The sequence below is a fragment of the Morus notabilis genome, unplaced genomic scaffold (genome assembly GCF_000414095.1).
Source record: "Morus notabilis unplaced genomic scaffold, ASM41409v2 Scaffold283, whole genome shotgun sequence".
NCBI lineage: Eukaryota > Viridiplantae > Streptophyta > Magnoliopsida > Rosales > Moraceae > Morus > Morus notabilis.
In genome coordinates this window covers 403,955-417,432 of record NW_010360513.1, presented here as the reverse complement: position 1 = coordinate 417,432, position 13,478 = coordinate 403,955, and the positions used below count along the sequence as shown (strand labels likewise).

Here is a 13,478-nt window from a genome sequence, read left to right as displayed (position 1 = left end):
TGAGATTAATTAAGGTAATTGAGATTATTAGTGTGCCTAATCTGGATTATTAATTGAGTTTAATTAATAAATGTTTCTGACACGTGTGAGTTTAAATAGTTCCAAGGTATTTAAATTATTCTCAGTAATTTATTTTAACCCAGAAGTGTGTATGGGCGTATTTCTGGACTGCTCTTTTAAAATATTGTACACATGTCCTTTTCTTTCCTTTTCCTTTTCTTTTCTTTTTCCTTTTTCCTTTCCTTTTTCCTTTTTTCCTTTCTTTTTCCCTTCCTTTCCCGTGCGTCTCTCTCCCTCACTCTCCCTTGCTCTCTCTCACTCTCTCTCTCTCTCTCTCATTTTTGTCCCAAATCAAACGGATCTTGAACCAAGGAAAGATTTAAAGAAGTTTTCAACGTCAAGAGAAGGATTCGAGGTAAGATTACTGAAAGAACCTATCTTGAATCTCAAGTTTTTGAATTTCAAAACTTATTTTTGGTTCAAACCGGATTTTGATGGTTTTTGAGTAAAACTAGGGTAGAAATTAGAGATCTTGGGTTCTTTGGACTTGTTTTAGGACCTAGAACTCAGATCTAGTGGTTTCCCTTTGAAATATTTCAATTTGGGACTGGATTTGCAAGTTTTTAGACTGATTTTTGCAAGCTTCTCTCGCGCAGCTGATTCCACCGGTCGACCTGTGCGGTCGACCGGATCACATGGAAACCGGTTGACCTATGCGGTCGACCGGATTACAGGCTGACCGGTCAACCGGTCCAGTCGACCGGTGTGCACACTACTGGTCGACCGGTAGTGTTGCACTGCTCTGTCACCGGTTGACACGGGTTTGACCCTGTTTGGCCTGAAAATGCTGTTTTGACCCCTGTTTTTAGGGAAAACCCAAATTAGCTTCATTTGGGGACTTGAGATGAATGGATTAGCATCTTTAATCCTTGTTTTGAGATTGAAAACCCTTGGAATGATAATTTGAAACATGAAAATGGATTAGGGCACACTAATAGGAAATCTTGGTTGGAAATTGAGATTTGGATTGCTTTAGGAATGAGAATTAATCCTAAAGTGTTGTCTTGCATCAGTGATCGCTGAGGATTCAGACTGAAGGGGCTTGAGGAAGGGGAAGCCAGAAAAGGCAACGCTAGTCCCAAGTTTGATCGTGCGAGGTAGGATTTCTATCCCTTCTCCTTGTGAACCTGTTTCCAAAAAGGATTTTGGCCTTGAAAATGTTTTAAAGAAAGGGATTGATTTGTGAAAGAAAACGCTTTGAAAACCATGGCTTGTTTAGTCATGAACCTCATGGCTTGTCTAGTCATGGGGCCCGCGGCTTGAGTAGTTCGTGGGGTCATATTAACGATTTCAAAATGTTAATGAATGATTTCTTAATAAAGGGATCTTGTGAACCGATAAGAGAGTCTATTGCTGTAAGCCTAGATAGGATTCGGAGAGTGCATCCTCGGGGGCAGAACCTGAAACTCGGTCCGGGTAAGCGAGACACTTGGTTAGGTAAGTAATTTGTACTAATTACTTGCTGAAGCCTGTAATATGGAGATTTTACATTTATTTTCTTTGAGAAAAAGGATGTGAGGTTCCGACTGTTCTGTTGGGACTAAATGTCTAATTTTATTTACTTATTCATTCACTCATTCATTTACTCGCTCATTTATTTATTCATTTATTTTAAGTCATTTCAAATTATATCCTACTGGGCCTTTCGCTCACGTTTTATGTTTCAAATGTATTAAACCCCTCCCAGGAGACTCTAGGAGCGGTGCGGGGTAGCGGAAGATTGCTACTGTTGTATCAAGTGAGGATTAGGTTCATCCTCTTGAATAAATGTAAGGAAATTGAGAATTCTGTAACTTATGTAATATTTCGATTAACTAGACTGTGGTTGATGTCTGTTGTAATGATTATTTACATGAGCATGTATGTACGATACTGTATGTCCTGTGGGGTGGAGTGGGGTGGAGCCACACGTCAGAGGTTCCGGAATTCTGTAATTTATTTATATTTTAATGCAGTTGAGTGGGGCTCGTCTGGGAATCTGCTTTATTAACCCCTAATCGAGCTCCACGTCACCCACCCCGGTGGCGATGGGCGGCAGCGGCGGCGGCGGCGAGGGGAAGAAGAGGCAGAGAAAGACTTAGCAGAAGAGAGAGAGAAAGCGTTGGGGGAAAATGAAGATGAAGAAGATAGGGTATATTAGATAATGTCGTCACAAATACGTTACAGTTGGCAATTATTTGCGATGATATTATGTTGTCGCAAATAATTATTTTTCCCACGTTTAGTTTTTTGTGAATTATTTGCGACAACAAAGAATTTCACCATTGAGAAAGAGTAATTCCGCGGTCTAATTCATTATTGCAAAAATGCTTCTGTCATAGTACTAAATAATTATTTACACTATGGATTTTTTAGGTGATTAACCTTTTACCATTGGAATGTAGAGTTATACAAAGGGTGTTTAAGGATTGATGCACAAAGGCCCATGTTAGTTTATTTATTTATGCGTTATTACCTTCATTATACTAACACTTATTTGTAGTTGTTAGAATATATATGCACAAAAAAATAAGGTTAGAGCATAAGCTCAAAGGCCTAAACCTTGCATGCAAAGGTTACTATCATTATCATCATGTGGTGGAAAGAAGGAGAAAGCGGTAGAATGTTTGCCAAGTCAAGACAAGCAGAATCTATCAATAAAAAATAAAAAATAAAAAAAAAGGACAACTACACTCTATCCTTCAACCAAAACCTACTACGAGTGGGGTCACAAGCCAGCAATGATTGTCGTTTGAGATGCTATACTTTTTCTTCTCTCTGTGTACGAAATGGCTTTTAAACAGTCGTATCAGCAGGCAACTACTTGATTGCATGCTTAATTAGACTTAAGCTAATTACGTCATTAGGCTCCCTTAATCTAGTAATTATATCAACAAAAGCAATCTCTTAAAATTTACATATTTATACTACTTTTAGATAAAGTAATTTGGTCTTTTACGTCTTTTGAAAATTGGTATGCTTGGTTCGCGTACAACTAGACGCCATTTACGACTTTAGGGACACTTATTGGCCTTTGCTGTTACTTGTAAATACAGTAGCCAATGAGAGACCTGTTGTCATGTGGCTAATACATTCGCTCGTATATAATAAATATGTATATTTACTTCATTTAGAAAGAGTGATGCTACTTGTAACATGTAAAAATAGAAGGTGTAACATTATATTTATCTTGTAAAATTATAACAATAAATTATTTATCACTATGTTGTTATATCCTTTAAAGTTATTGTTTTGCAAATTAATAACACATTACACCTTTCATTTATACATGTTACAGTGTAAAATCAGTCTTTATGAAAACTTGAAGACAACTCATCTGCTTTTATATATCTTTCTCTTTTCCGTTAAAAACCGGAGACCTGCTCAAATTGCACTTTGAGAATATTAGTTGTCAATTCATTATCTTGAAACTCATTTAATTTTGTTATTCCTTAGTTTTCTTTTTCTTATTTTGAAAGGCTTGTACTTGGCTTAAATATCCCATGAGAACAACAAATTTCCTTGCTTCACACTTCTAATCTTGTAAGATTAGTACAAAACGGGAATGTGAAGTCCAGGTTTTGATTCCTGTATGAGATTCTTTTGTCCAGTTTAATGAGACAAAAGTGCCATGTACTAATCTGACCAATAAGTTAATCATTCAGTAGTTGAAAAGTTGAAAATCCCGTGAGTGTACTAATTTTCATGTTGATTTCCTGGTGGGACCTAATTTTCATCAATTTATATATTTTTGTTTCCGAACTTGTGATGGAGATGGAGGCATATGATTTGTTACTAGATTTTCGAGGGCATACTTAATTCTTAGTTAAAGTTAAGAAAAGGGCAGGCACAATATCATAATTGAGATTTATGAAGGTTAGTTCGAGTTTACTTAAAGGGAAGAACAATCAATTTAACATGCAATAATTATGATTAGGTGCAATTGCAAAGTTTTTTTATGCTGGTTATGACCCTTTAATTGACAATATGAAAAAATTGAGTTAAAAGAAAAATTAAAGATATTTGTTTAAGGGTAATGTTGAGTCTAAATCTTGACCATACCGCAGAAGAAGAGACAAGCAAGAATGTGGCCGTTTTATGGATCAAGATTCTATCTAAATTATAAGAAGAATGAATTAGTCCGTGGCAAAGCTTCATTTTAAATGAATTTTTCAGATAGCCATGGGCAGAACATGTCCTCAATTCTAGATATTAAAGATTAGATAATATAATAGTGATTGATCACTAGGGCTCAATATATAGTACCGTTGCTCATTCAGTGACTAATTTGCACATGCTCCTTATTTTTATTTTATTTTTATTTTTCTTAAAAAAATATAAGGATTGAGGGTGGAGTACCGAGACACACATTTATTCACATTTAATTGTTATGTGTTCATTTGCACAACTCAAATTATGATTTAAATCATATTGTTACAGTGTTTTCTCTCACATAAATTCAAATTCAACAATTCTGTTACAGTATTTTTTTCTCACATACACAACTCAAGTCATGACTTGAATTGCGCAAATGGACACACTTCCATGCATAATTCAGACAAGATTATTTATTATCACTCTCTCAATCTCTACATTGACAATTGCTGAATTGCAACATTTGTTGAAAAAAGGGCTTGTTCTTTTGAGTGAAAAACTCAAAAAAATATAACTCGAATTACAACTTTATTCGAGTTTATGTTTTTTTAAGTTTGAACTCGAGTTTGGGACTAAACCTCGTCGAGTTCAAGTTTTCCCTTCAACTCGAGTTCAGAAACTCGAACTCAAATTAATGAACAGTATTTTTTCTATTCTTAAAAATGCTATAACTTTTTCGTTTTAATTCTGATTGAGATGATTTTTTTTCTATGCGTTGACAACGAAAAGACGAATAAAACCTCACCCATATACCCTATTAAAATTTTCCATCAGCATTGAGTTTTTATTAAAATACTATCTAAATATAAATTCAAGTTTTGACTCACTCAAATACAAACTCAAAAAGATTCTTATCTCAAACCATAACTCAAATGTACACAACCAAATACAAACTCAAGTTATAACTTCAACTCAAATTATAACCTAAATTCAACTCAAGAATTATACTCATATTAAACTCTAAAAGAACAAGCCCTTAGGATTTGGGAAGAGTTTAATTTAATCATCTAAGAATAGACAATGAACTTTATTCTGTTGAGGAGTTGCATACTTGGGAAGGAAAATGACTAGCACAGACAGACACGTCTGGGCAAATACATAAAGAGTGACATCAAGACATTCCAGATGAATTTTTCCTTGCTGATTATTTTAATGAAAACGAAAAGTATACAAAAGGGAAAGAAATAATGAAAAGAAATGTCAACGATGCTAAAGAAATACTGTTTGTTTAGACAGATAAGAAATGAGATCTATGGCTTTAGTTTAACTTTCCACACCAAGGGGACGGAAAAAAAAAAGTACAATATGCACCTTGTTTGCTGTTTGAATTTGATGAATTTCGGAAACTAGTATTTTCAGCCAAAAAAATTTGGAAATTATTAGTGGACAATTTCTGGAGAGGTTAACACCTCAAGGCGACCAATCTAGAAGAACCACATGTGGAGCAACAATGTCAATGGAATTAATGAGCGCAATGCACGTGTCCAGGGGTGGAGCCTTCTTGGAGACCTTCCAAAGAAGGAACGTCCTAGGAAACCCTAAGCCAAAGAGAATATGACGTGCCATAATCATGAGAAATCAATAACATTTATCTGATTATGACACTCTATAAATAGAATGTTAAGCCTCTTATGAGGGACCTTTTTTTTTTTTTACTGCTCTTACTATTACCCTACCAAAATATTTCCACAATTGTTTGCCAGACTTGAACATCGGAGCGTCTTTTGTAAGCTGATGCTCGATTAAAAATGGAGCAACCAAGGCACGGTCGAATATGACGGAGTAGAGCAGCATTGATGTTCGGAGAGCTCCACCAATACCATGGAATTTTTTTTTGATATATTAATTACTTGGTATATTCACCATATAAATAGAAATGGAAAACATCTCATCCATTTAAGAAAAAGAAAGAAAAAAAACATTTAATCTGAGTTTCTCTAAAAGATCATTTATTCATGAATCATGCCGGAAAATACAATTATTAACATAGAACAAACATAATGTTGCTTTTCATATAAAAGGAAAGGCACGTCGTTGAAACGATAGAAAAAGCATGTGGCAGAGAATGTTGTTGGCTTTTTAGACAGAAAAAGAAGCCATGTTACTAGTGTCGTTTATTCTTTCACATCATAAACGACATGTCCCTTTCCTGATAGGAAACATCTTACCTCGCGTTTCCCCTTGAGGCCTAGACAAGGAAAAAATAAAACAAAATAAAATAAAAAGAACAACGGGAAACATTCATATTGTCATTGATTCCTTATAACATATCATTTTTCAAGACGATATTGGTCAGAAGACGAGATGGCCTCAGAACAAAAACAACGTAAATGTACCTGTTTTTTGCAACATAATAGTGTTTGTTTGAAGATATGATGACTTGTCGTTTTTGTTTAGATGTCATCTATTTTTTATTTGAGAGAGGTGCCCTGTTTTTTCCACTTTGAAAAATTCTTTTACTTCAATGTTGTTTCTTCCTCAGCAAAAACGACATCTTTTATTTTTAATGTTTTTTCGGGAAAAAAAGAACGACAATGTCAATCATTTTCCACAAGGAAACGACGTGTAGTTTTATTCTAACAAAATAAAGCACACATCTTGTTCTACATGTTGGAAAGCAATGTCAATCATCCTAATCTAGGAAACGACATATAGTTTTATTTAAACAATTAAAGGACACACCTTGCAGTTATACTAACAAAATAAAGGATACATGTCGCACATCTTTTCTTTTATGGACGGATTCAAGCACGTGAGCATCATGTTGTTTAAACGAAGGAAATTTTGGACAAATCTCATTAGTCATTATTCCACAGTTCCCGTTAATTTTTGTTTTCCTTGAACTTGGGGTGGGGATTCGAACTCTTCATTTTTTTTTTTTTTTTTTTTAGAACGGAACGAACTCTTCACCTTATGAGGGAGTTAAGTGTGAAATTACCGCTAAGTTATGCCTCAGCTACAACAAATTTTACTTTCTATACCTATGTATAAATAAAGTTGTGCAAAATCTACTTATCACCAATAGTCGTTACATGAGCATAACCCGCCTTTGAAGTGATGAAACCTCACTCGATCCCTTACAACTATTTCTCGATTGAATGCTTTGGAAACAAATTTAGTAAACGAATGGCAATCTCCACAAACTCTCAGGTTCTTCACTATTCTCAAACATGTTCCCTCCGGGGTTCTTGCAATCCCAAAAGCAATAGCAAGCTTCTCACTGTGATATGACGAAGTACTAGTTCCCCAAAACCCTTCCTCCACATAACCAAGCTGAGACAAAACATGGATCACTTCCCTCAGTTTATTGTATATTTCATTGGTATGAGGGTGTGACTTGTCATCTACAACAAACTTATGAACTTGATCAGCGACTTCAATCCAGCTCCAACCGGGGGTCGTCCTTATTCCCCAGCTTTTGATCATTTTCCTCATCCTCGCAACCCCGTCGACATTGTTTACTCCCTGATAGATACTAGCAAGGAGTATGCAGTCCCCTGCATTTGATGCCCCGACCTGGACCAGACTCCTCATGGCAATCTCTCCCATCTCGACGTTCTTGTGAATCTTGCAAGAACTGAGCAGAGTGCGCCAAAGAACTGGATCATGCTGGGAAGGGCAATTTTTTATGACTTCGAGCGCCTTCTCAAGTTTCCCTGCTCGGCCAAACAGATCCACCAGGCAGCCATAGTGCTTAATCCCGGGCTTGATGTTGTATTTCGAGGTCATTCGATGGAAGTACTCGACGCCCTCCTCAACTAGCCCTTGGTGATTACATCCACATAACAAACCTAGGAATGTAATAGAGTTTGGATGGAATCCTGCCATTAGCATTTTCTCAAAGAACTCAATTGCTTCTTTTCCTAGACCATGACCTCCATACCCGACAACCATCGAGTTCCAAGTTAAAACATCGCGCTTAATCATGGAATCGAAGACAGAACGAGCAGCATCCAGGTTTCCACATTTGGCATACATATTTATAAGAGCATTCCCAACAAAAACATTCCTCAAAAACTCCCTTTTACAAGCCATTCTATGCATTTCAACTCCGATATTCTGCGCGCCCACATGAGCACACGAGGAAAGCAAGCCAACAAGAGTGAATCCATCAACACCCACATTCTCATTTCTCATAAGATCATACGTCCTCAAAGCCTCATGGTGAAAACCCGCTTGTGAATAACACAGAATCATGGAGTTCCACGAAACCAAGTCCTTCACAGGCATTTCATCGAACACCTTCCGCGCAGTCTCAACCAAACCATTCCCACAATACGACTTGACAAGATTCGTGCAAACGACAACATCCGCCTCGTACCCACGTCGTATTATCGAGCCATGAACCTCTCTGCACTTCCTCTCGGCCTTGGTTCTCTCGCTGGCCCTGAGAAGGAACGAGAAAGTATAGGAATCAGGACGACAGTCGAAATTTTTATCAGCCGCCAAAACCATGTCGTTGTAGTAGAAGATGGCTTTGAGAGGATTCGGGCTTTGGGAGAAGCCACGAATGATGGAGTTCCAGTCGTCGGTTTGCGGGTTGAGAATGTGGTGGCGGAAGAGAAGGACGGCGTAGGGCAAGGAGCCGGAGACGGAGACGGCGCAGAAGTGGAGGAGCTTGGTGGAGATGGCGGGGTGGTGTTGAAGGCCGTTGGTGATGACGAATGCGTGGATCTTTCGAAGCTTCTTGAGGCTGTTGCATCCTTGGAGAAGTTTCAATATGGTTTTGGCTTTTGAAGACTCCGGTGATTGCAGGGAATTATCGATCATCGATGCCGCCAAAAAATGATCAGGTTCGAGTTTGGTCGCTGTTCTAGCAGAGATGTAATATTATTTAGGTTGTTGAACGCGGGAATATACAGTATTTATATTTTTGTGAAAAAAAAAAAAGAACAGAAAAAAAAAAAAAGAGAAATCAATAAAAAAATTTGTATGTCATGCATTTTGAGGTGATGATGTTAGCACTATCTATGAGAACTTTCATGATGTTATGAGAAGAATGCTTGGCATTGGTTTTTAGAATATGACAAGTTGCGCATTTTATGTTGGAATTTACAAATTTTGATGTTGGAGTTCTATATGTTACAATATTTACAAATTTTAAACCAAACGTGATAATTTGCACATTTATATATACTTTTGAATTTTCAACGTGATAGTAGTAAAAATTATGACAGATTTGTATAACAATAAGGTTAGCATGAAGACACCCCAAAAAGAACGTATCTATGTAGCAAACGTTACCATTAGTATGATGTTGATCATGCAATTTCATTGCCGCCGACACAATATTTTTCCATTTAAAAGTTTATTATGCAATAATCAGATGATAATTAAAATTTTGAAGCGGTTAAACTGATAGATAATGTGGCAAAGAAAAATAACAGCTTAAATTAATTATTGTTAAATTTGCCACTAATAGAGTATTTTGTGGCCCTCCAAATCATGCATGAATTTTCCACTCCATTTAACTTGATACAACACATGATAAAGATCGAAGCTTCCCTACCGCCTACCCAGTATATTGGTTTCCTTTTTACACTTGCCTCTGCTTTTCTATTGAACTCAAAAGACACGGGTGGTATGGTTACTTCAGAAACATGGCCATTTGAATTCGAAATACGCGTTTTCTTTGGGCTGCACACTTTATGCAGAGTTGCAGACGAAAACTAAGACATAATTTACAACTTTCGTTTATAGAGAGATCGAATAGAACTTTTTGCCCTTGAAGACAAGGAAAATACCAAGCATGCTTGTCATTAACAAACCAAGGAAGGAGTGACAAGCAGCCAGAGGTTATACATAAAATCTAACTTATGTCTAAAACAAAAGTCGAATACAAAGTCCCATGAATCAGCCTCAACTCTACCGCAAAGTCACGCCGGTGAAAGCACATAAGCTATTGCGGTGTGTTCTCTACTTCTCTTCCAGCAAGAAACTGCCACAAAAGAACATTACCTCCTAAGATCCACAACAAAGGGCACTGATGAAGAATATTATCAGCCTAGAAAACAAGGAAAATATCAAACACATTTCCAATTAACAAAGCAATAAACGCATGAAAAGCAGCACGCGTTTTACATACATTCTAACCTGATCAGAATACAGTTGGCTCCACCAGTCTGTAATAACGTTTGCTTCCAAATAAACTATTTCTTCTTTCTACCCCCACCGGCTTTTGACTTTTTGTTACTAGCAGCGCCTTTAGCAGTGTTCTCCGATGTTTCCTGCCATAAATGGGCAAAACAATTGAAATCTGCAAAATGAAAATAAGCACCAAAGCTAGCACTCTAACCACTCCAAAGCCTAAAGGAATTATATATTGGCCCGTTTGGTTTATAAGTTTGAACAGAAAAGTTTGAATAGAAATTTAAATTTTGTGATAGAAAACACTATAGCAAAAAGGTTTAAACAGTAATTCAAACCTATAAAACAAACAGGGGCTATATTAGTCCATATAATACTTCGCAGAAACCACAGAAACATCTGCCAGAACAAAATCTATGAAAACGAGAATATTGACAGCAACCATAGCCCAAAAGGAAACATATATATTAGTCCATATAATACTTTGCAGAAACCACAGAAACATCTGCCAGAACAAAATATATAAAGACGAAAATATTGACAGCAACAACACAAGCTACATATATTAGTCCACCGAAAACCACATATAACATAATCATTTATTGCAAACAAAGAAACACACGGAGATGCAAATGATATAACAGAGATTCGTACGATACTCGTTGCTCCCTTCTATAGGACTCAACAGGAAAGGACCCACCCCCAAAAAAAAAGGCCTAGAAAAGAGGATGACATTATTTTTTAGTTCAAACAAGGGTAAAATTGCAGCAAAGAGGTATAATTGTATTAAAAAGAAATTTAAAAAAAAAAAAAAAAAAAAAAAAAAACAGATATTTCTACTAATTACATGTTTTTTACTTGAGCTCAAAAGGGTAGAGGTTAGGTAAATTTTTTTTTCCTCGTCAAAATATTATATCTTGGAAGATAAAGGGGGGAAAAGGTCAAATTCAGAAATAAAATCTGTTATAACATGACCACTCTGATGTGAGATATATTAACTGAAGGGGAAAAATTAACACAGGGTGGCTCTGAAGGTCACCAGATTTTCAACTTCAAACGCCAAAGCAGACACCTCTGGACAGTGGCATGGGGTGCTTGGAACCCAGGTCTAATATTGGCAGGCTCATATTGCCAATGAGCTTGGCCCTGGATGGATTAGAAAATTCCAGAGAGAACATCTTATGCTTTAGTGCTGGTTTGGGTGATCTAAGCACACACTTGCTTCCCTGCCATCCAATGCAGTAAGATATCATGGTAACCTGTCAGGTCTAGACTTCCCGAAGATTCGGGGAAAAAGGAATTGTTCCATAAATGGTTCCCACACAGAAGCTTAGATTCAATAAGCAGCAGTGAAGACCTTTAAATGTTTTTTTTTTTTTTTTTTTCATTCCAAAAAGGGGGTAAAAACAAATATATTTTAGAGAGTTCAAGGCACAAGGTCATTTAAGCATTTTCTAACAATTTCATAAAACGTTCAAGTAAAGAAAGAAAAGAAAGTGGCAGGCAAGAGAATAGTCTAAGAACCATTGCAGACCTACATAAACGATTATGCAACTTTGGCATGAGTGCATTTCTATGGGGCATGAATCATCCAACGATATTCCGTATTCTCGAGACCGGAACCAAATTTAATAATGTGTTAGGCCACCTATCACGTTGGTCTACTCCAGGAAAAAGGGCCGAAAGGGGAATACGCTGGGACTGGGGAAGGAAAGTGGGAATATGGAAAAGGGGTGTTGAGCTGGCAAGTTGGTTACGAGCTGGAGGTGGCAAGTTGGTTACGAGTAGGAGAGCTAGGGAGTATTTAGGCGGTGGAGTGGCCTGGGAATTGGTGTCTGTTGATTGGGAATTCTGTTAGCAGACCTTGGGAGGAAGGAGAACCTCGAATTCTCCACTGTTCTTGCTTTTCTTTTAGCTTTTCTTATGTTCTTATTTTCATGGCTGTAATCCCTCTCTTCGAAGAGACAGAAGTTTGATTAATAAAAGGAACTTGACCCATTTTCAAGTAAATTTCTTTGAGTCTGTGTTCTTGTTATTAGTTTGTGTAGGGGGTTCCTAACAATTTGGTATCAGAGCAAAGGATCCATGGCGGACGCTTCCAGCGAACGAGCTCAGGCGGAAGAGGTTTCACGGCTGGAACAAAGACTGGACACGTTCCTCGAGGCGCTTCATATTGTAGAGGGGTTGACAGAACCTCTTCCCAAGCTCCAAGACGACGTGACCAAGTTCAGAGCACAGCTGGGAGAAGTGCAAGGATCGGTGCAGCGGCTAGAGAATCTTCTTCTCCGTCAGGCAGAACTACTTCAGCGGAACCCACCACCACCACCACCGCGATTCGAGGCAGGCCCGGCACGATATCAAGGCGCACGACGACCGGCTTCCCACCTTCAACCAGCGTCTCCACCCCCACCGCTGCGAGACGACGAACCCAGGCGGTATGGGCGCGATCTACGTCCGGAGTTGCCGGGTGGAGCATCGGGGAAGAAGGTTAGAGATGCCTCTATTTAATGGTGCAGACCCACAGGGGTGGGTGTTTCGGGCTGACCGGTACTTCGCCGTCAATGAGGTGGAGGAGGACGAGAGGGTGGTGGTCGCATCGGTTTGCATGGAGGGGCGGGCTCTGGGCTGGTTCCAGTGGGCGGATGCTCAAGATCCATTCAGGTCTTGGAGGGACCTTAGGGCGGCTGTATTGCGACGATTTGGGCAGATGGGGGAGGAGGACCCAGTGGAGCAGCTCATGGCTCTCCGGCAGAAGGGCACGGTGGCGGACTTCCGGGATGAATTTGAAGCAACTGCCGCCCAAATGAGGGGGGTTCCTGACGTGATTTTCAAGGGAGCTTTCCTTCATGGGCTCCGGGAAGATTTTAGGGCCGAGTTGAAAATGCATCGGCCCAACAGTCTACACGATATGATGGACCTGGCCCAACAGGTGGAGGCCCGCAATGAAGCTGCGGATCGGGTCAGGAGATACCGGATGGGCCGTGGGCCTAGGGCTGACGCGTGGGGTAGGCAAGGGGGGCCTTATGAGGGCCAAAATTTTTCTCCACCCACACTAGAGAGCACCCTTTGATCCAAACCAGAGGCCACGACAGGAGGTCATGGGTCACGGCTGGGAACAGGGTTAGGAACAAACCCATCTTCGGGGGAGTCGTCGGCATTTCAACGGGTAACGGAGGGAGAGGTGCAGTAACCGGCAG

At 38.8% G+C, this 13,478-nt stretch overlaps 2 protein-coding genes across 9 annotated transcripts in view; both read right to left on the bottom strand.

The window, feature by feature from the left end:
• Window positions 1–7,138: 7,138 nt before the first annotated feature.
• LOC21405481 (pentatricopeptide repeat-containing protein At3g56550) lies at window positions 7,139–9,030 on the bottom strand. Its single transcript, XM_010096620.2, has one exon. It carries the CDS (start codon window positions 8,962–8,964, stop codon window positions 7,210–7,212), a length of 1,755 nt encoding a protein of 584 aa, XP_010094922.1. The 5' UTR covers window positions 8,965–9,030; the 3' UTR covers window positions 7,139–7,209.
• Window positions 9,031–9,871: 841 nt separating this feature from the next.
• Window positions 9,872–13,478, bottom strand: part of LOC21405480 (flap endonuclease 1) — a 12,876-nt gene continuing 9,269 nt past the window's right edge. For 2 of the 8 annotated variants that reach the window (XM_024164612.1, XM_024164613.1), the window contains 2 exons: window positions 11,321–11,507; window positions 10,344–10,421 (listed from right to left, as the gene is read on the bottom strand). In XM_024164612.1, coding sequence (XP_024020380.1) covers window positions 11,334–11,507 — 174 coding nt within the window. In that variant the 3' untranslated portion in view covers window positions 10,344–10,421; window positions 11,321–11,333. Of the gene's footprint in view, window positions 10,199–10,279; window positions 10,422–11,320; window positions 11,508–13,478 lie in introns of those variants that run through there. The other 6 variants (XM_024164614.1, XM_024164618.1, XM_010096619.2 and 3 more) reach the window with 6 other exon arrangements.

Bases quoted from the DNA above. Each gene is read 5' to 3' on its own strand.
- LOC21405481 (XM_010096620.2), bottom strand. From the start codon at position 8,964: ATGATCGATAATTCCCTGCAATCACCGGAGTCTTCAAAAGCCAAAACC.